Source organism: Cricetulus griseus, chromosome 6, assembly GCF_003668045.3.
Source record: "Cricetulus griseus strain 17A/GY chromosome 6, alternate assembly CriGri-PICRH-1.0, whole genome shotgun sequence".
Classification (NCBI taxonomy): Eukaryota; Metazoa; Chordata; class Mammalia; order Rodentia; family Cricetidae; genus Cricetulus; species Cricetulus griseus.
The window spans coordinates 100,236,556-100,259,450 of NC_048599.1; the positions used below are offsets into that span (position 1 = coordinate 100,236,556).

General features: G+C 34.5%; 1 protein-coding gene across 3 annotated transcripts in view; it reads right to left on the bottom strand.

Annotated features, from left to right (window-relative positions):
- Mtx2 (metaxin 2) overlaps positions 1-22,895 on the bottom strand; it is a 56,360-nt gene that overhangs the window by 22,739 nt on the left and 10,726 nt on the right. For 2 of the 3 annotated variants that reach the window (XM_027420144.2, XM_027420142.2), the window contains exons 2-3: positions 11,079-11,126; positions 10,024-10,070 (exon numbers count right to left, since the gene is read on the bottom strand). In XM_027420144.2, coding sequence (XP_027275945.1) covers positions 10,024-10,070; positions 11,079-11,126 — 95 coding nt within the window. Of the gene's footprint in view, positions 1-3,156; positions 3,219-10,023; positions 10,071-11,078; positions 11,127-22,895 lie in introns of those variants that run through there. The other variant, XM_027420145.2, reaches the window with a different exon arrangement.

Below are 22,895 nucleotides of genomic sequence, written 5' to 3' on the forward strand. Positions count from 1 at the left end.
AACTAAGAGTATGAGCTCTTAACTACTGAGGCATCTCCAACCCCCCCTATTTTTATTTTTAATCTAAAAGTACTCCAAATAATACCTATGATGCACCAACCAAAAGCACATTTTGTTTTTGATTTGAAGTAGTGATATTTATTTTTATTCTTAGGTGAGAAAAATGTAGTTTAGGTTATAACAATGAATCTAAGTTAACAACTTATTCTTCAGTTGGATACTTGATTCCAAAGCAATTCAAAGAAATAACAACATGAAACAATTTCCTTAGCATATCCTATCCCAATGTTTTATAATAAGACTGTCCAACATGGTAATCCCTAGCAACAAGCTGCTACTTAGGTTAAATTTAAGTTAAATAATATTGTACAAAATTTTAAAATCAAGTTCTCAGGCTATCTAGTCATTTTTCATATTCAAGAGGCACTTGTGCCTAAGGGTCTACTACATTTATTATACAGCACAGATACCAAACTGGAGTAATGCCTGCTGGATAACATGGGATTATAATATGGGTAGCCAGTACATAAGAGAATAAGGCACGAAAGGCTGACATCTGAAAGTGACTAAACATTATATATACAAACCACAAAAACTGGAGAGATGCCTCAGTAGCATCTCAATTAATTCGCATATCACATTTCAAGTCTTTATTACCAATTATGCTAGTAATATTCCAGAAGGAAATATAGGAGAAAATGGATTAAATTAAATGCCATGTATTTGTTGGCACAAATATGGGCAGCCTCCAGGGCTTTGGAAGAGAGTTGCTCATATTTATCTGACACCATGCAGTCTCAAAGTGGGAATTCATCAACATTTGCCATCTTCTGTCCCAAGTCAAAGATGTGGATATTGGCACCAGGTACACCTCAGCAGAAGTGAGACTTTGGGTAAGCTTGTTCTTACAATATTAGTAACAAACCGAAGGAAAAAAGGAATGATTGCCTTTCAACACACATAATTTTTTCTTTTTTTGTTTTTTGTTTTTTTGAAACAGGGTTTCTCTGTATTGCTTTGGAGGTTGTCCTGGAACTTGCTCTGTAGACCAGGCTGGCCTCGAACTCACAGAGATCCACCTGCCTCTGCCTGGTGATTAAAGGTGTGCGTCACCAACACCCAACACCTATATCATCTTTTCTAACAAAGCAAAAACAAGTAAATAAACATACAGCACTGACATAAACTTTTATTTTATAAGTTATCAAAATCATGCAGATGAAAGACCTCTCCCTTCAGAGTGTAAGTTCTGTCAGTACCTACAGACCATGACTGTACTACCTATCCTTGGTATACAAATAAGTTACTGAAAAGCACTGAAAAGCTACAATAAGGATTGCCATCTTTTAATGGATCCAAAGCTCAGTGCTTTAAAGTAAACCCACCTCCTACTAATTAGTTTTTTTTAAAAAATCAATACTTACACCTATCAATAAGCAGGAGTTGGTTTAGAAAAAACAGAAATTCAATTTACCTATTTAGTGATCAGAAATCGTAACTCAATAAGAAAAATTGCTTTATATAGGGCAAATCCACTACCAAAGCATGAAAATGACATTTAGGAGAACACTGAAGACAGTTTACATCAGAGACTAGAATCATCCTTAGTACAAACTCCCATGTAAACTATTCCTGGAATGTTTAACTCAACTTTAGATACATTTGACAGCTTGGAAAAAATTAGATTCTTTATAAAAGCAACCAAAATCAGAATAGAAAAAGAAATAGGCTTTGCCTATTAAAGTTACATATAAATGAAAATAAACTTTAAGGGAAAATTATGCAAAAGAAGCATAAAGTAGTCAAACAGAAAAAGAATAAATCTTGTTCATCAACAACCTCACAACCCTGGCAGCACAGTTAGCATGCACTGGAGACTGGAGTAAAGGGAAAACAAAGTGTTCTCTACATTCTATGAAGAGAGGTAAAGTTTTGTTACAGTTCCAACTGAGAAAAATAGCAGGAACAAAAAATCTAATTTTTATTAGCTAAACAGATGGTAGGGACATATAATACACTCACTTCATTTCCGTTAAGTAATTATAACACAACCATGAATGTTTACCAGTGATCTGCACTAGCAAACTCCTTTCCTCTTCTTTATTTGAAGATATATTAATATTTATCTTATGAGTTAAACACATAATACTCTTGTAATGTACATATCAAGTGCCAATAAAATAATCCAAAATTTAAAATAATTTTCTTTAATCCAATTTAAGACTGAGGAAAGCTTAATACAGCTTCTTCCATCACACAGAGCACACTGACACAGCTGCTCAATGTCTAGCTAGGTGATGACCCATTTCAGTCCAACCAGATGAGTGATCATAGCCTGTACCACCCAAGATTCACGTTAGGACAAAACTTTTCATGCCATCTGAAATACTTTATGTAGAAATTCTATAAAGTTTATTCTCAATCATGCAATGCCACTTTCAGGGCACAAAATGAAAATGATTCTGATTTTAATTCCTATCCTGTTTCACCAGAACACAAAGAAAAATCAGTAGCGACAACTGAAGAATTATTTTCCACCTTACCAAAGAGAGATGTTTTAAAATTAAAAACCATGAACAAATCTATCTACAAAATAATTCATTTTATATCAAGCAGCTTCAGACCCCATAATTGAAATAATGTATCTAAGGTTACAAATGAGACGTGTTAGGTATCATTCTTAAAGAGACATATTAAGTTCCTAATACAGTTACAGTAATAGCACTATTTGTAGTTTAACATAAATTAAGGCTGTAATTATATTTGTGACTATTTTAAACAAAATAACAAATTCCTTTGTACCTGTGAATGTAATTTATAGCAAAGCCAAGTTCATTTTCCAAACCAATCTATTTCACACTGCAGAGGTACTCTGGTATAACAGTGTAATGTAATTCTTGTGGAATGTTGAAAGAGTAGATTCACTAAAAGCACAGAAGAGGTTTGAAGATAAATGAAGATGCTATTCATTCAAGGGTAATTTCATCTTAGAACTATATGAAAGATGTTTCACTCACACAGGATAGTGTATGGTCTCAATTTTAAGTGTGTTTTCAGCTCAAATATAATACTGTTAGATCGATTATGCTGATACTGTACATCTAATAATGAAGAATGCTAGCATTTTTCTACTAAAAAAAAATGTTTTCTTCTTACCACCATGTCTTTATTGTTCTATTTAACTGCAACAAATTTTAACATACAGCTTGATGATTTACCTTTAAAAAACACAAACAAAAAGTGATGATAGTCTAAACTTGTAATTTCTCAGAGACCTATAGAAACATGGCTTTTTAATAAAATATTTGTATTAGAAAATATTAACTGGTATAATTTTACAAATTACTAAAAATGACAACTCGGCCACCTATTTTATTTTGAATATGCAATACTTCATAAATGCAAGTCCTACAAGGCTAGTTCAGATGTTTTACACATCATACCATTTATGTGCTAAAGAACTAATATGAATATTGAAATTGTCTTACTGTTAAATTCTGCTTCCTATCTAAGTTCAGTTTTGTTTTAGAAACATCACATTTTATACGTATTCACACTTTATTTATACTTCGTAACTCATGCCAGGTGTTTTAAGTGTAACTTACTATATGACCTAATTAATGTAATATAAAATAATAATTCTAAAAAATTTAAATTCAGTGATGTCAAGGAAACATCTGCAGTCTTCATCTTGCTGATTTTAGAATACTGAGGACGGCTGCTGCTATGTTCTCTTTTTCTTAGTTGCTATTGCTGTCTCCTAACTCTGAAAGTAAATACAAAAACCTCATTTTACAAAGCATGATCAAAGTGAGGACAGAGTTCAAAATCTTTAAATTCATATTTTATGAGACTATAAAGCATCTTTAGTTTTAAATATTTTCCACAAAATAATACTTTATTCATTCTCGATTAAAATATATCAACTGACAGAATCCTACCAGTATTCATATCATGTTTAAGCTGGTATTTCATACTGCATATAACAACTTGTATAAAACAAAAATATATGCAACTCAAATACTCAAGATTATTTTACCTAAAATTCTGCAAGCAAGCTGTCTACTCTGGCCATTTATCTAAATGACTTGACAAGGAGCTATTTTCATAATTCTCCAATACAACTGACTTGTGATCCAAAGGAAAAAAGGTACTCCTCACTGCTCACCTCCAAAGATTACATTAGAATATGACCATTTACCCACTAATAAACACCTCCACCTACTAACGTTCATTTGCTAAAAGGCAAAAGCAAGGTCAGCTTAAGTAAATATCTGCCCATCTGACATGTTACTGTTCAAAGCATTAATGATACCCATAAATGTTGAATTTTTTGACAATATAGTCAACAGAAAAAACAGCTTTTATCTTTTTTCATTTTTAGTTATTTACTCAAAAACTAAGGAAAATAAGATTAAATGGAAGACATTCTTTTTAATTTGAGCTTAAATGTCATTCTTAATGTTACAAAGGTTACTTTTTCATCAGTTTGTGACACTAAAAAACAATTCAAACTTTTATAGACTCTATATTCAGACACATATAAAAGGAAAGCTGGGTTGTTTAAATTGGCTTCATATATATTAAATGAAATTAATTCTAAACCCCAACAGAAGGTAATATCTTATTATATATATGACATTCACAAAAAAGTGTATAAATCTTTAGTTAAAACAGGTATTAATTCTCTGCTCAACATATTCTATTAAAATAGCTTTAATATTTTTCAAAAGAATTTCTTTTTTACTACCTAACAAGCCTAATAATGCCTTTACTACATTTCCAAATTCCAAAAACTGAGACATTTCTTTTATATCTTAATGTAAATTGTAATATACCAAGAAATGTCAGAAATAATATATGATTAAAATTTCACTTATCGGGGCAGTGGTAGCACACACCTTTAATCCCAGCACTCAGGAGGCAAAGGCAGGTAGATCTCTATGAGTTTGAGGCCAGCCTGGTCTACAGAGTGAGGTCCAGGAACAGCTAGGGCTACTGGGGGAAACCCTGTCTCAGGAAAAAAAAAAAGTCATGTATTATTATGCCAACAATTGAACCCCTCTGCCTCGCCATTCTCTTCTGTGGGGAATAAAGAATTGTAATAATGCCAATTCCACAGTATTTCCATGGGAGAAGGTTGTTCTGGCATGTAATTCACACAGCACTAGCCTCATATTAAGGATTAAGCTAATAAAAATAAGGTGCTCAGCAGTGTCACCCATACACAGGACTCATCCAATACTATTGCTTTCTGTTTTCCTCCATAATTAGTGGGCTCTGTGTCTTTAAAAGATCAGCTCTGGACTTAAAAGATTTCTACTTTTTGTTTTGTGTTTTCAGGCTTTGTTGTTGGTTGTTTAAAGACTGTGCTCTCAATATATAGCCTATGCTGGCCTAAAACTCATCTAGCCACAGCTGGATTTAAATTTGTGAACCTTCTGCCTCAGTATCCAAAATATTAGGATTTTATTTATGTACCACATCTTGATTTTTATTTTTTTTTTCATGTGTGTGGGTGTTTTGCATGTATGTCTTTGCACCATGTGTTGCCTGGAACTGGAGTTACAAACAATTGTGTGCTGCCATGTGGATGCTGGGAACTGAACCAGGGTCCTCTGGAAGAGCAGCCACTGCTCTTAACCATGAAGACATCTCTCTAGCCCCACATTTTAAAAATTAGAGTTATAGTAGCTCCCTGTGTTGTGTTGTAGTAAGGATTGATCATAATACTCTATATAAAAGCTCTCAGTCAAATTGGTTACATTTAATATATATTTAATATTAAATTTTAAAACAAGTCTTAATATTCTTAGATAACATTAGGTTTACGCATTATCATTTTTATGTATAGCATGAAAACATGGTTACACAAAGTGTATATGCAGCAGACACTGGACTTGGTGGGTAATAAAAAGAAAAAAAGGCTACAAGGTTGGGAAAGGGTGAGAATGGGAATTGGATCTGGAAGAGGTGGGAAGGAGTAACAGGGTAAATATCAAAATTCACATATGAAATTCCTAAAGAATTAACAGAATCCTGTAAATGTGCCTATAATATCATTAATGTTCATGTCAATATAAATGTTCCCCTTAAAACCTTATATATAATATTTATTCCCAGTAGTGTTCTTTGGGCATTATCAAGCCTGAAAGTTTCTACTTACCTTGTTGAAATTGATTGAATGTATTTCTGCCAAGAATCAGGACAGAAGGAAACAATCAACTTCCACTGCATATTTACAATACTGCAAATATCTTTCTAAGTGTTTTAAATATGTTAATACATTCGATTCCCACTAGCCAATCGGTCAGTATCTACTTTATGTCTATTTTACAGAGAAAGTTGAAACAGAATTCTGAAGGTTTACTGTCCTTGGAACAGAGATAAACTGTCCATTTCTCTCTGTGGAATTTGCTATATAATTAAACATATTCTGACTTAAGGAGTATAGACATAACTTCTTTAATGCTGTTGTTGAGACAGGTTCTCTCTATATCGCCCTGGCAATGTTGGAACTCATTATATAAACCAGGCTGTCCTTAAACAAGACATGCCTACCTCTACCTCCTGAGTACTGAGATTAAAGGAATACAGTACACACCCAAAATTTCTTAAGTTTTTTAAAAGCATTTTTTATAAAAAGCTTAAGAATTCATATGTATTTGTTCATGTTGTATTTTTAAACTAGCACTGTCCAATACAAGAGCCAACAGTTACATATGGCTATTGAGCATATGAAACATATGAAACATGACTAGCACAAACAGATGAACTCTAAGTGTACACATCAGACTTTAAATTTCATTTGAAAAAGTAAAATAAATTTTGTATTGATTATAAAAATATTTTGATATAATAGGCTAAATAAAACATTACTAAAATTAACTACCTTTTTTTTTAAATGAGATTACTAGAAATTTTGAATTACTTAGTGGCTAGCACCATATTGTCTACTGGATACTTACTTGGTCTAAGTTTGGAGTGTAAGAGAAAATAGTAACAGAATTATCAGGTTTGTTTTACCAATCAATATAAGCCCAAGTTCCTCAAAGTAGTACTTTACAATGAGAAATGTCTCTATTCATGTGTGTATACAATGTTATACAAACACTGAGCTCATGAAAATATATCAGACTAACTTTTCACTACAGTCAGCAATCAAGATCACATTATGGCCAAGCAGCACTCAGGTAAGCCTACACTTGCAGATAGATGACACAAAGAAAGCAAATCACAGGGGAAATGATCACCAGGAGGAAAACTGTTTTCTTTTAAACTGGAGTCATAAAGGCCTTTCATTAAAAATAGCCAAGCACTTTAGCTTCCAGAATATAATAAACACCTGCCTGTGTGATAGTAAAATCTGAATTTCCTGATGACATAATTGGTGGACTATTAAAATGTCCAATGTTTTATATCTGTTATCTTCTAGAAAATATACAGTTTATAGATACTTGTCATGTTGTTTTGATCAATTTTATACAGCAAACCCTTAGCTGGTTCTTCTAAACAGATGCTGTTCCTCTATACAGAAGAAAATTACTCCATAAAGTTTATATCAGATATGTGACAAAGTCACATTTATAGTCATGGCTACTATCAGCTGTCAAGTCAAAGAATATTGAAGAAAACCAAGAGTTTTTAATATATGCTGGTTAATTTATCATCTAAGTGACATATGTAGGATAAAAAATTGAAATGGTTAAGCAAAATTCAATTATTTTAAAAGTGCCTTTTTGGAGTTATTTTCAGTTGCAACTATAATTTGAGAAACTATGGTGAGAAAACAAATTAATAGGAGCCATAACATCAATAATATATACCAAGTTAGGTCTTTTTAATTTTCCCTTCCAAGAAAAACGTAAATATCAATTTTTAAAACAGTAATATTCTCATATTTTGCTTTGTACAAAAACTGATTAAACCATCTAGCCTTTGGCCTTTCAAACTTGACACTATTTATATTTGGAAGTGAAGAGCTCACTGTAGAAAGCTGACCTATACACTGTGGAATAGTGAGTGAGCAGCACCCTTGGTGTCTACTAATGGGGATATCCAATGGCATTCCTCCAACAGTTCTGACAACCCACATGCCTAAACCTCTATCATGTCTTCAAGGAGCCAAACTCTCCCTAGCTGAAATCATTAGTAGTCTATTCCTACTCAAAAAAAAAAAAAAAAAAATCTTTCCTATTTGTTCAAAATTAATTACTGCAGTACTCCCTAGAATAGATTTCATTTTAAGGACTCTTTGTAAGGGACCCTTAGGTGACTTCAGTTAAGGAGTAAACCTGCTGAAATCACACACAAAACAGGCTGGTACATTTTTCTTTTATTGCATGCACTAGAAGATTTTTCTGAGAATATGTTAATTAGCTTTGTTAAATCCTTGAAGAGCTACCCCCCAAATGGCAATTAAAAGGGGTCAAGAAACAATGCTTCAACTAAAATATTCACCATGCCCTGAAGCTACCTTTTCAAAGACACAAAGATTGAAAATATTATTTTACACACAGCAAATAATTTATTTGCACCATCATTTATCAGGCAAGATTGCTTCACCATACTAACAAACCATTTATATAATATACATCTACTAAGTGCATTCTTTATTCCAGGCAACTCTGTCTCTCTGTGTGTGTGTGTGTGTGTGTGTGTGTGTGTGTGTGTGTGTGTGTGTGTGTGTGTGTGTGTGTGTGTGTGTGTGTGTGTGTGTGTGTCTCAGTCTCTCTCTCTCTGGGTGGGTGGGTGGTGGGTGTGTGGGTGTGTGGGTGTGTGTGTATAAAACGTTAAATTCCATTTATCTCACTAAAGGGATTAATAAAAGCTGTATAAAGGCTATATTTATTACACATAACTGAAAATTTATTTACCAAATGATAAAAAAATAAAGATTAATTAAATGGAATCTAACGACAAAGGAAAAAATATAATTTATACTTTTGGTAAAAGATACAAAACAAATATAAAAAAAATAGATCCACCAACTAGTAAATTAATGTCCAAGCACATTTCTTCCCTTTTCTTCTTTCCTTCTCTGCCTTACAACAAAGATGAATGCCATACTATCTACTGCCATAGTGAATGACAGTACTAGACACTGGTATTAAACCCAGAGGTTATCAAATTAAATAAAAAATATAAATGAGATGACCTAAAATTAAATGCTTAGCATTATGCTTCCAACATGACAAAAGCTTGATAAATACTTACTCTCCTCCCCTTTCTCTTTGTCCTCCAGGAGCCTACAGTCTCACCTCCAATAAATGTCACATAGCTCCAGATTCCTTTTACATGATGCACAATCTTCTTTGTGATTCAAACTACATAAACTAAGCACCTTAGCAGCTAAATATGTAAAATGTTTATATAATTTTACAACTTCAGAAACATTAACTTTCTTCAAGTAAACAATTCTCCATGTACTCTATAGTGCAATTTTAAGTTTGTACTGCCAAACATCTTTTTTTTTTTTTTGATTACACAGCTGTAACATAAAATTTAAAAAGCAATTGCATTCAATAAGTGGTCTGGGAATAATAAATATACATGTAATCAATAAATATATGATGAGTAGTTAGAAAGAATCTATCTGCTTCAAGACAGACAGACAGAATTAAGGTTAGCATATATATAATAAGTAGAATGATGATTAAAAATATGTAGTGAATAACTCTTTGCAATAAGCTAGAAAATAATTTTGAGTCTGTAAGTGAAATTATCACCCCAAATAAAATACTATATATAACCAAAAACAAAACTGCTAAGATACAATGCCTACTACCTAGAAATAATTTTGCTTAAAGAAATGGATAATGAAGTTTATTTTACATACTGACAATTGAAAATACTGTATAAAATTATACTTCACAGAAGAGTAAGATTATACTGAGAATAGTTAAATCACACAGAAAAACTCTAAATATACAGCATCAGATTTTCAGTAGGAGGTGTACTGCCACTCAAAATGACATACACCCCCTAGCACAAAGGACAAAATTACATTATTTACATATTTACCTGCACAGCAAGAGATGCTGCATTGTCAGAAAGCAAAATTTGCTCCCCTGTGGAAACATAAAGAAAGGTCTGAGTCCGAAGTTTAACTGCTAAATAAGCAAAATATATTTAAAATATTTTCAGAAGCTATTTCTATTTTTAAAAGAGATATCCTACACTAAAGCAATTATGAACCTTTATATCAATGCTGTTATGTAATAGTTTCAAATAAATTACCATGTATAAATAATGATAAAATAGGATAGTTCTAAAACTATTTGATCATTTATCTCATTTAATCAGCAATTAAATTTACTTATTTAAAAACACATTCACTTTTACAGTTTTAAGAAATATTTTTTCTTTTCATTAAAATGAAGTAAAACAGTATCTTCAAATCTCTCTAGTTTAAAGTAAAAGTATTCACAACCACATAAACCAGCTTACAGTTAATATTGCAGTGTGTCTAGGTCTGTCACACAAAAGAAAGATGACAAGTTCGCTGCAATAAAAATTCCATGCTTAGAAGACGGGGCTGCTGCCTATTAGTCTTCATTACTTTGCAGTCTTCTGACAACTGTAGCAGGCTGCTGAGCCCCAAATGGGGTCCATAATGTGATCTGATGATATATGAAGAGCTGCTAAAGGGAGCCTGAACCATCCTAGCCTATACATTTTAACAGTTCCTTTTTACTGAGAGCCCACTTTACCACAGGACTTCAAAAATCTGCTGTCTCAGCTATTGGTGCAGTAAATCTGCCAAGTGCTCCTGCAACCACATCATTTTACACTGCCTACGGCAACCAATATAATGAGTCAATAATAAACTAAGGACCTTATAGGCTATGAATAGTTGGTTTACCTAACAGATAGAAGTTTAAGCAAAACCTTGTAGACAAATTATACAAGGGAATCCCTTCTTTGTGTTTTACATTCTCGTTGCAGGAAATTAGCACATCTGTGGGTTGCATTTGTTTATTTGGTTGGCCAGCTGGTTCAGTTTAGCTTGGGAGTTTGTTGTTAGCTATAAGTATACTTTAATACAAAGCCATTTTTAATTGTGAATAAGAACCTACCTCTTAGTTGCTGATATAAGGTCGCATTTTCAGGCCAAGGTTCTGTGGCTGCAGAAACAAGGCAAGGATAATTAGGAACAAGGGGCAAAAGCATATCAGTACTCAGCCAAATCCATTCGTATGTACATTGGCAAGCATTTAAAATCTACTCTTAGGTAACACTTAACTACAGCAATGAATCACACTAACTTAGACTGTACGATCAGCTGCATAAGAAGGCTACACTATTTTAAATGTTTTCTTTATTGTGTGGTTTTCATAGAAAAAAAAGGGGATATTTTGCCCAATTAGAAAATAAAGTTAGCTTCCTTAAATTAGCTATATGCAAAATATTGTTCACATACAAAAATACTGGTATTTTAGTTAGTACAAAAAAGACAGTAAAATAATGTTGAGAACATTTTACCATAAGCTTTTCAAAAAGTAAACTTTCTCACACTAAATGAAAGACCTAAACACATCTGTTAACAACCTGACCGGCCACCTTTCCTTTTTTAAAAGTAGTATTTTAAAACATAGGAATTCCTATGAACACAAAAGGCTCCACTGCCTTGACCCTGGACTGCCACCCTACAAAATAAGCGTTAGTGCATGATAAGCATTAAGCATTACAATGTGAAACAAAGTCAGTAAAACTAATTTTAAGTCAGACAGTAAGCTTAACCTTGACCCTTACTCTCCCACCTACACAAGACACCAGCCACAAGGAGAATATAAGAATCTATCCTTGCTAAGGAAAAAGTGCTCCATTCTAAATAGTGTCTGATCAAGTATGCTTCAGAAGCAAAACAATTTTTGCCAGGCACAACCCTTTAATTCCAGCACTCGGAAGGCATAGGCAGGAAAATCTGTAAATTCAAGGACAACTTGGTCTACAGAGCCAGTTCCAGGACACCCAGGACTACATAGAGAAACCCTGTCTCTGAGGGGAAAATAAGGCAGAAGAAGAAGCAAAAACAGGAGTGGATCTGGGGGAGGGCGAAGGTGGGATGGAGGGGACAATAAGAGGAGTGGAGGGATGGGAAACTGCACACCAGATGTATCAAAGAAAACAAAACCTAAAAATAATAATAAAATAAAAAGAAGCAACAGTTGCATTAAGAGAATATACAGGATCTCATTTACTAAATTATTCTCTGTAAATGACATAAAACATCAAAATAACACATTGTAATACAGCAACTATGATTTTTCTTAGCAAGAAAGTGGGCTGTGGTAGTTAATAACTGATAGTTTTCTAACTGTTTATGCTAATCCAGTCTCTGAAACAGCAACAAATCATTTTAATATATAATTATAGTTGATTTTTTAATTTACATATGTAATGCATTTTTAAGATTAATCATTTAAGAGGTATTAGGTAAAAGAAACAAACGACTTAAATTTGTTCTTATACTTTAGAATGAAAATAAAAACATAGTATCAAAAGTTGCAAATTTTACCTAATTAGTATACATAAAATTAGGTTGACAGTGATAATACTAGGAAATTATTAAGCAAATGATGGACCATGAATAGTTTTCTCTACTGTTAGTTACAATATTATGCATATATGTGAAGGCTACTGGACTTCAACACACAAACCAAAAAGGGTAGTGATGGTGGGTGGTGGTGGCATACGCCTTTCATTCCAGCATTTGGGAGGCAGAATAGCCAGGGCTATACAGAGAAATTGTCTCAAAAATGGTGGTGAGGGTGGGTTGGGGAGGTTGGTAGGAGACACTCAATGGTGGGAAGGAGAGGGAACAAGGGGATTAATACATAAAATAATTGCCTCTAAATTTTTTTAAAAAAGGGAAAAAAGGGTGGTGAGACTAAATATTTATATTTTACTGTAAACATTTTAACAAAGTAAAATTTCAATAAGAACCCAATTACCCTGCATAATACAACTCTTAAAAGCCAAGGCAACAAAAATAAGCTGCCATTTGCAAATTACTCAAAAGTAACTTTTTAGGATAAATTTTATGGTCAACACATCTGTACCATTTACTTCTCTAAATAACACAATGAGACTCGTTCATTACAAGACATGTAATCATCAAATATTTAATTTTATGTACTACATAAATATGGCTAAAGCAATAAAGCACAGAAATAACATAAAATTTCCAAAAGATAAATATTAAAACTCATTTCCTGAGAGAACAGACGTGTCCTACACCTCTGTGTGAGCCACAATGTACTATGTCTTGCATACAGTTGTTGCTTATTTTAAGTAAAAAAAAAAAGAAAATGAGCATTTAATTAAAACCTTCATTCTTTAAACATGGAAAAGGCAACTTAATATTGCTGTAGTGGGTGTTCTAAAATATTTTGGCAATTTTAATTTTTGTTTAGCTATTTGTCTCTATACTAGAGAGAGACTGCACACTGGGTTCAAACTCAACCAACACACACACACACACACACACACACACACACACACACACACACACACACACCACACACACACACTTAATTCATCACCTCCACTATGATGGATTCTCTATATCTAAGCTAATAGAGTATAGAAAAGCAATAGAAACTTTGCAAGTTTGACTGCAAAGTAAGTTGCCTATAAATACCAAAAGCTCTGGTATGAAAGAACTACAACTGGAAACTAAGGTAGAGGGGGTAAATGTTTTCTTTGGTCCAATATATAAAATATATTTCAACTCATAAGTTATTGAAAATAACTTCCCAGGAAGAAACTCTACCAAATATTTGATACTTTCTTCACAAATAGAACATATCAGTTTAAAAAAAGAAGGCAAGTAGATTGATGTAACTTATGTAGCAATTTAATTTTTGCACCTGTGAACTCCAGCATCATGGATTGACAGATAAGAAACTGTATGCAGAAAATGACCTGCTACACCTGAGCATACAAATACCACTGCTTTTTTCAGCACAGTGAACGAACGTGACCTAGTTTAAATAATTATAATATAGGAAATGAAATCACTACTGCTATTCTGTAAGTGTGCCAAAAGCAAAAATCCCATGTTGGGTGGCATGTTGCTATATCTATCAACAATCCATGGAGGTGCCAGTCTATCTAAGTCAGTAGTTCTCATCCTGTGGGTTGCAACTCCTTTGGGATTGAACATATCAGATATTTATATTATGATTCCTAACAGTAGCAAAATTACAGTTATGAAGTAACAACAAAATAATTTTAGGGTTGGGGGTCATCACAATATGATTAGCTGTATTAAAGGATCTCAGCATTAGGAAGGTTGAAAACCACTGGTCTAAGTAAAACCAAGAAACATGACAATTATCACCCACACATGGCTAAATACAAAGACTACTTCTTGCTTCCAGTAACATGATTTAAAGCCTTTTATTGTGAATACCTGATTACAGAGGCAGTCCGGGGGAAAAAAAAAAAACAACAACTCTTTCTCCACTTTTCTCTTTCCCAATGTCAAGCAAGTCAATACCCACTCCACTACTTGCCCTGATATGTATCAAATAAAGGGAGACGGACATTTTTAAAGCATAGTGATGACATTAGAGACTTATAATACCTGTACGCAGGCTTTTCTTTCCCACCCACCAGTTCCCAAATAACCAACACAGAATCTTAATTATAAATGCTCACCCAATAGCTCAGGCTTGTCACTAGCTAACTCTTACATTTTAAATTAGCCCATATTTCTTATTTACCCTCTGCCACGGGGCTCATGGCTTGTTACCTCATTTTCTACATGTCCTGCTTCCTCTGCATCTGCTGGTGGCTCCTCTTCCCACCCTCCTTCTTCCCAGCATTCTTAGTTTGGTTGTCCTACCTATACTTCCAGCCTGGCTACTGACCAGTTTGCTTTTTATTAAACCAATTTGAGTGACAAATCTTTAGTGTACAAAAGGATTATTCCACAACAAATACCTGTAGCATTTTTAAATTATTTTTAAAACAAAACACTTTTCAGTTTTTAACTAAGTGTTCTTCAGTTGACTTGAAATGTTTTAGACCATAAAATTACTTCCAATAGTAAATAATATTTCATATCACTTACCCATATGTACTTTCAACTTCTATTACTAAACTACTCCCTAGTATGAAAGGCCATTTTAAACATCCATAGAGAAGGAGCAGCCTCAGAATAACTAGAAAAGGTAAAACTAAAATAAGTTTCTTAAAAGGGGGTTGATGAAAAAATGCAAGTTGGGAGAAAGGGTTGTTCAGTACTGTCAAAGTGCAAGTTACTTATGCCTAAACCATACCAAGAGTTACATGTGGTTCTTTGCATGAAGACCCAAACCCTCAACATGATGTCCCAGATCCTTCTTGGCCTCTTTCTACCTATCACACACCTGAGTGCTTCCCACCCTGCATTCCATCCTTAACGACCTTCATCCAGTTTCTGAATACACCAAACTCTTCTGGGCTGTTTCCTCTCTTTAAAATGGTCTTCCCTTCCTCTTGTGTCATCACATCTCAGCTCAAACATCACTTGCTTAGGCAGAGTCTGGTTTGTGGACATCTAACCTATGCAGCTTAACAGAGCCAGCACTCAGGAAGGACCTGTTCAAGTGTTCTGCTGTTCCAGTCTGGAGTCTCTGAGTCTGTGAGCAAGAGCCTCAGATATTCATTTTACACCTTGCCCTACAATGTTGAAGATGAGCTTACCCAAAGAAGTCTTTATTGATCTCCCTAAATTGCTCAAATGCGCCCTTACACAGACACCCTTTACACTACTTATTACAGCTGATAATTTTACAATCTGAATGTTTAGCTATGTCTCCTAGCAGAAAATATTCAGGTCATCCTTAGAACCTAGCACACAGGAAATGCTGGCTGGATAATGTTAGGTTTTATTATTATCACTTCTTTTATTATTACTCTGTATCATTTTATGCTAACAGTGATGCAGGGAGGATAAGGAAACTATACCATGTAGAAAAACATTTTAAAAAAATACCCAGAGAACTTCAAGACCATACAAGTCTAAAAATATTAGGCAGTTATCTGAAAATGGTTGGATTTCCTATTTCAACTTACTTTTTTAAACTCTACCTACTTTCACTCTTAGTGTAAACTTTTCATGTGTCTGATATATACTAAAGGAATCAACCATGATTGCTAATCTATTTGGCCCTACATGCTGAATACTGTGAACTACAGGGAATATGAGATATTAAAATGATGACCTCTGGGTTAACAGTGAGAGAACATGGTAGAGCTTGGGTCTTGACTATGAGGCTTTAGAAGTATAACATTTGTTGTGTGATTTTTTTACTATTTTATTCTTTTTGAGGGGCCCACCACCCAGATCCCAAATAAATCACACATGGAGTCCTATTTATTAGTTATGAATATCCAGCCTTGGCTGGGTTTGTTGCTAGCCAGCTTTTCTTAACTTAATTAACCCATCTACCTTTTCCCTCTGGGCTTTTATATTCTTACTTCTGTATTTCTTATTTTTCTTCTTACCCCTTGGCTAGCTGGGTGGCTAGCCCTTGACGTCCTCCTTTCCTTGTTCTCCTGCTGCTCCTCTCTCCATCCTCATTTCTCCTTCTATTTATACTTTCTGCCTGCCCTGCCTATCCTTGCTCCTGCCTTGCTATTGGCTGGCCATTCAGCTCTTTATTAAACCATCAGGTGTGTTAGACAGGCAAAGAATCACAGCTTCACAGAGTTAAATGAATGCAGCATAAACAAAAGTCACACACCTTAAAACAATATTGTACCACAAACATTAATATCTGATTGTTATGATTTGAACATGAAATGTCCCCCACAAGCTCATGTGTTAAAAGGCTTGGTGGCCAGATGAAGCTATTCTAGGAAATCTTACAAACTTTAGGAAGTAGGGCCTGGCTAGAGGAAGTACATCACTGAGGTTATGTCATTGAAAGCCTATCCTTCCTGACCCAATCCAATGTTACTCCACTACCTGGCCACCAGCAAGTGAGTAGCTCACTCTGTCCTGCATTCTCCAAGTTCCAAAACAATGGGGCCAGCCCATCAGGAATAAAAACCTCTGAAACCATAAATAATCCTTTCAGCTTTGTTTTTTCACAGGAATTTATCACACAACAAAGACACTGATGAAAACTATGTAGTTAATATAAAATATCAAATAGATATTTTAAGTTTTGGGGTTTATATCTGGGTAAGAAATGCACAGCTAATTTACAGATATTTTCTTCTGTACGTCAAAGGACTGTCTTGCACAGTACAAGATATACACTCTAACCCCACATGGCAGAATGTCATTATAATTAACTGCTTATTTCAAATTTCACTATAGAACCCAGATATCCATGTGCTCCTGAACAAGAAAGAGTCCTCCTTCTCTTTCACAGTAAAAAAACTCAGCTTTTTAACCAAGAAAAGGCTGAGGGAGGAACATACATGAATCAGTAGAGAATAAAGGTCTTTGTCTACCTGCCCATTTAACACCAAGATCCTTCTAACTAGAGTATGTCGAATTTTCCCTAAACACTTAAAGACTCTTACTTTTATGAATTTGTTCAAATTGTTTCCCTGCAATATTTCTTCACTGCCAAAACCCCAATCAAACATCATGGTGGGAGGGTGGCAGGGAGAACTAAGGTTGGAATCTAAAATGAAATTTATTTTGTATTTGGCCCAGTGATGGTGCACACCTTTAATCCCAGCACCAGGAGGCAGAAGCAGGTGGATCTCTGTGAGTTCAAAGCCAGCCTGGTCTACAGAGGAAGTTCCAGGACAGGTTCCAAGCTACACAGAGAAACCCTGTCTCAAAAAAAAAAAAAAAAAAAGTTTGTATTTGTCTTATGTCATACATTATTTCCTACCCTCTCATACTGTGAGGTCAATATTGTATCTCTCACTTCCTACAGATAAATTCTTAGATACAAAAGTTTTTCTGTAGTTCTGAAGTTTTTTGTTAAAATCCTGGATTCTCAACTGCTCCCAACAAATCACAGCAATTCTAGTAATACATGCCAAGACAGTAAATTTGAATTTATCAAGTTTAATTACCATTTCAAACTAATATACTTGTAAAAATTCCAATCTACTTTGGCAGCTAGAGAAATAGCTCAGATGGTAAAATATTTGCCACTCAAACATAAAGGCCTGACTCAGTTTGACACCCACTCGGCAACCATTGAAAAAGCCTGGTGCTCCACAACATGCTTGGAACCACAAAGTTGGAAGGGAGACTGGATATCCCCAGGGCTTGCTGGCTGGCCAGTGAGCCAAATCAACAAGCTCCACGATCAGTGAGAGACCCTGTCTCAAAGTAAGGTAGGAAGTAACTGATGTCAACCACTGGCTACCATGTGTACAAAAACTACTGCCTGCTTTTGGAGAAATTAATTGGTTCTAAGAAAAGAAATTACTATATGATTCAATAGGTAAAAGCTGACCTAAATTCAATCACAAGGACACACATTGTATAAGGAGAAAATCAACTCCCATGGGTTTTTTCTGATCTATCCGAACATGCAATGGCATGTATGTGCATGCACATACAAACGCACACACACTAAATAAAACTGAGATGCATCTTTTTACTAAGATTAAAAAACTATTTCATTTTTTCATAGTAAAACAAAGACATTCTTAGTGATCTACTTTAACATTTTAAAAAATTAGAATTACTGGGAGCTGAAAGAGATGGTTCGGTAGTTAGAGCTCTTGTTATTCTTGCATAGGACCTGGGTTCGGTTCCCAGTACCCATGTGGTTGTTCACCACCATGGCTTGCAACTCCAGTTCCAAGAGAGCTGATGTCCTCTTCTGACATCTGTAGATACCAGGCACACACAGTGTGCACAGAAATAACCAGAGGCAAAACACTCATCTACATAATAAAAGAAATCTCAAATTCAAAATAGAATTGCTATTTTAACAATATTCAGGAAAATTTCCTTTTATTATTTTTATAAACATTTATATTACTATTTTGTAAATATAATAAAGAACTAGAAATAAATCAGAGGCCTCTAAGTGCATATCCCAATTGATGCTACTGAAAAGCTAGTCAGTCCTTTACCAACTTTCTATTTTGCCCTAGTCAGTACCCTGATTATTCCCTAATTATTGTCTTCCTCTACCAAAAGCAAAAAAAGACACCTCTAAGCTTCAGTCTTTAGGGGATAAATAAAGATGAGTATTTTTATGCAACTGAGTATTCTTAAACTTAAAATGGACCTTTCTCTACTCCTGCATGTATTTATGTTGAGGAAGACAAAACAAAATTAAAAAGAGCATGCACAAGGCAGATAGCATACCCTATAATTACAGTACCTGTGAGGCTGTGGCAAGGGGTATCATAAGTACGTTAGCAGAGGCAACATACACACACTGTCTCGATAAAAACAAAACTTTTTTAGCTTTTAAAAATTAAATTAAAAAGCCAACTATTAATTTTTTAAAAGCCATAAAATGATGCATAAATTGTTACCAATATATGATAGAACTAACAACACCAAATATAAATATTTGCTCAACATTATTTTAATTGTATTTAAGCTACCCTTAAGCCTTATCAATAAATATAATCACAAATATCAATATTCATTACTAGCAGTCTATTATAATACTACTGAAATGACTGGTAGCAAATAAATCCATATATGTAGTATATCATTAGGTCTCTCAGAAAATTTGCATGTTACTTGCAGTGTCTTCAATGTCAACTTAAGTGATAAGTCATTCTGGTGGCAGATGATTCTTCCATCCCATTCATTCAGGGTTGCTTCACACTATCAAAGTGGTGACCTAATAAAAAAGTCTAGATTCCAAGGTCCATTTCTTGATCTAATCTAAGAGGACAAGAGACAGGCCATGAAAAGAGGTGCCCTCTGTTGTTGGTCTCTTTTCTTAAATTCTGCATATCTAATGCACAACATGACTCCTCTGGCACATGAACATAGGTGAAGACATAATTTGTAGAATAATAGGCACTAATATTACATGCCGATTCAATTCTGTCATTTTTCCAATCCATCAAATTGATTAATGCTATAATAACTCTACACAAACCTATCATTTGTGCACTAATGAAGTCAAACTCAGTTTATCCTTAGGCGACTATATTCCAAAAGCTCATAGATGTCATTTCTTCAGCCCAGCAACACTACTTACAGTGTTACAGAAAAGGAGTAAGACACAAGTGCAGTCTATATCCAAATTCAGATGACTTTCTGCCAAAGGTATAAATGCAAATACTAGCAACAAAATGCTCAAACAAGCACTTGGCAGATCTTAATCAAAAATTACTGCAGAACATACAAAGAAGAAATAAATTTGCTAATCTAATATACACACCAGACTGATGACCTCAGTAATACCAAGAAATACACTAATTTTAAAACCCATCGTCTGTCTGGCAAATATAATTAAATAGGGTTTTAAGATAATTAGAGTTAAAATATGATATGACTATCAAAATGGGAATTTAAGGAATGTTGTATTCGGTATTAAATTCAACATTAATTCAACCTGCAAGCTATAAAAAGAAAGCAACAACAAATCCCAGCTAATAATCACAAGACGATTAAATAATGTCCCCAAAGTTCAGGTGAAGAGAGGATGTTTAACGACTTTACAACAAATGTAGTAAGGAGTGACTCCCCAAAACAGGAGTTTCAAATCATTCTTCCAGGGTTGGAGAGATGGTTCAGTGGTTAAGAGCTCTTGTAGAGGACCCACATTCAGATCCCAGCACCTGTACTAGGCAGCAGTAATGCCAGTTCTAGGGAATCCAATGACCTCTTCTGGCTTCCAAAGGCACCTGCACTCACAGGCATATACCAACATAGACAAGCACAATTAAAATTAAAACTCTTTTTTTCTTAAAAAATTCTCCCAGTAACTCAACAGTTTGAGAGATCAGTTCATGCAGAAAGTGTTTTTAGTTAAAAGGGAGTCATATTATCATTTTCATAAACCTAACACATGGGTAGACGGCATTGTGTAGCATAGTGGTAAGGCAATTTAGAATTTAAAGCAAGAAAATGCATATACAAAGATTAAAGACTAACAGATTCAAATAAGGACTCAAAAAGGGTTCTGTGAAGCTTGGAAAGTGCCTGTTACAGAATGCTTGCCTAGCACACACAAAGAACTGGGCTCACTCACCAGGTGCTGTGGTACATTCCTATAATCTCAGCAGAATCACAAGTTCAAAACCAGCCTAGACTACATGAGACCCTGTCTCAAAAGAAAAAAAAAAATTGTGACTGAAAGTTTTTTTACGGAGTTATGGCCTTACTTACAAGTTATCCTAAGTCGTTAGAAAGAAGAAACCTACTGACTGCTATCGGAGCCTTTGTTGCTTGTGGTATATGAATACATAAACTACATAGCATTCATTTCAGAAAGTATATTTAGCAGGTCTACAATCAATTTTTGTTCATTCAATACACATAATATACACATAAAAAGAATTCCTAGAGACATAAATGGCACTTAAAATAAGATTACATTCTTTTCATCTCTTTCATCCATTTAGCTCAGATAAGGAGACATTGAGCCTCCTTGTAGATTAATTCAAAAAAATTTTTGACCATCTTACTCTATTTACTCAAGTATATACTTGTGGATATGACTAAAAGCTATGTATTAAAACATACTTTGGTGATATGTTGTAATTCTAAGATTCCCCCCTCCAAAAAAAAAAATTAAAGCCATTTAAATGAACAAACTAGTAAATGCCTAAAACATAAATTATTTTAATAAGAAAAAGATGAATACAAAATTGTCATTGTATTCCAGAATCTAATTTTACTGAATGGTTAACATGGAAGGAAAGGAAACAAGAGGGGCTAACAACCATTTACAACACAGTAAGTGAAAACAGGTGGTGTAAAGAAAAAGTTTAAGCCTTGAAATCATGTAGCTTCTCCCAGTTTTATAATTTATCATCTGAGTAACCCTGACCAAGTTGCTTAACCTTTTCTGACCTCATTATCTTACTGTAAAGGGGGAAATAGTAAATGTCTTCTAAGATTGTTTAAAGAATAAAATTAGATGAATTATATTAAGAATCCAGGGAATCCCTGGAAAATGCGGGCCAGCCAAACTAGCCATTATTTGTGAGCTTGGGTTTGACTGAGAGAAGCCCTGACTCAGTTAATAAGGTGAACAGCAAGCAATGAAGACAGCAGAAGTCTAGACACCCCCCCACACACACACAGGGGGGGGGGGTTGATCTACACAGCAGTTGCTACATTATTCAAAAAGAAAAACAAATGACTCCAAATGATTAATTCAATTCATCTAACATAACTCAAATCTTACCACATCTTTTTCTACAGGCAGACCAGTAAAGTCAATTATCTATGGTAGAAAGATAATCTAAAACAGTAAGTTGAAATATAAATACTTGTCTTTAATCTGTAGTCCATGATTTCTAAAACACAAACACATGTGAAAGATGGAGAAATATTTTAGAGGATTATAATGATTTAATTTTAGGTGTTAATTTGTTCCAATCAAGGACTACTCAGAGAACAATCTAGGTGCTATTTGTGGGTGTGTCTGTGAGGGTGTTTACAGAAGAGACTGGTAAATAAGTACTTCCCCTAATCAGCTAAGGGGCAAGAGCAAATACAAATTTGACTTGAAGGCCAAGCCCACTATGGGTGGTACCATCCCTGAGCAGGTGGTCCTGGATTGTAAAAGAAAGCAGGTGGAGTGCCATGAAGAACAAGCCTATTAGGGGCCAAGCCAATCCAAGGCTTTCTCAGAGGCCGTGATGGGAGGACAAATGGAACTTTAGCTGTGTCCTTGCCCAAGGGCAGCACTGGTAAGAACTGGTCTGGGGCTAGAGAGCCATAGCCTAGAACAGTGGTTCTTAACCTTCCTAATGCTTCGACCTTTTAATACAGT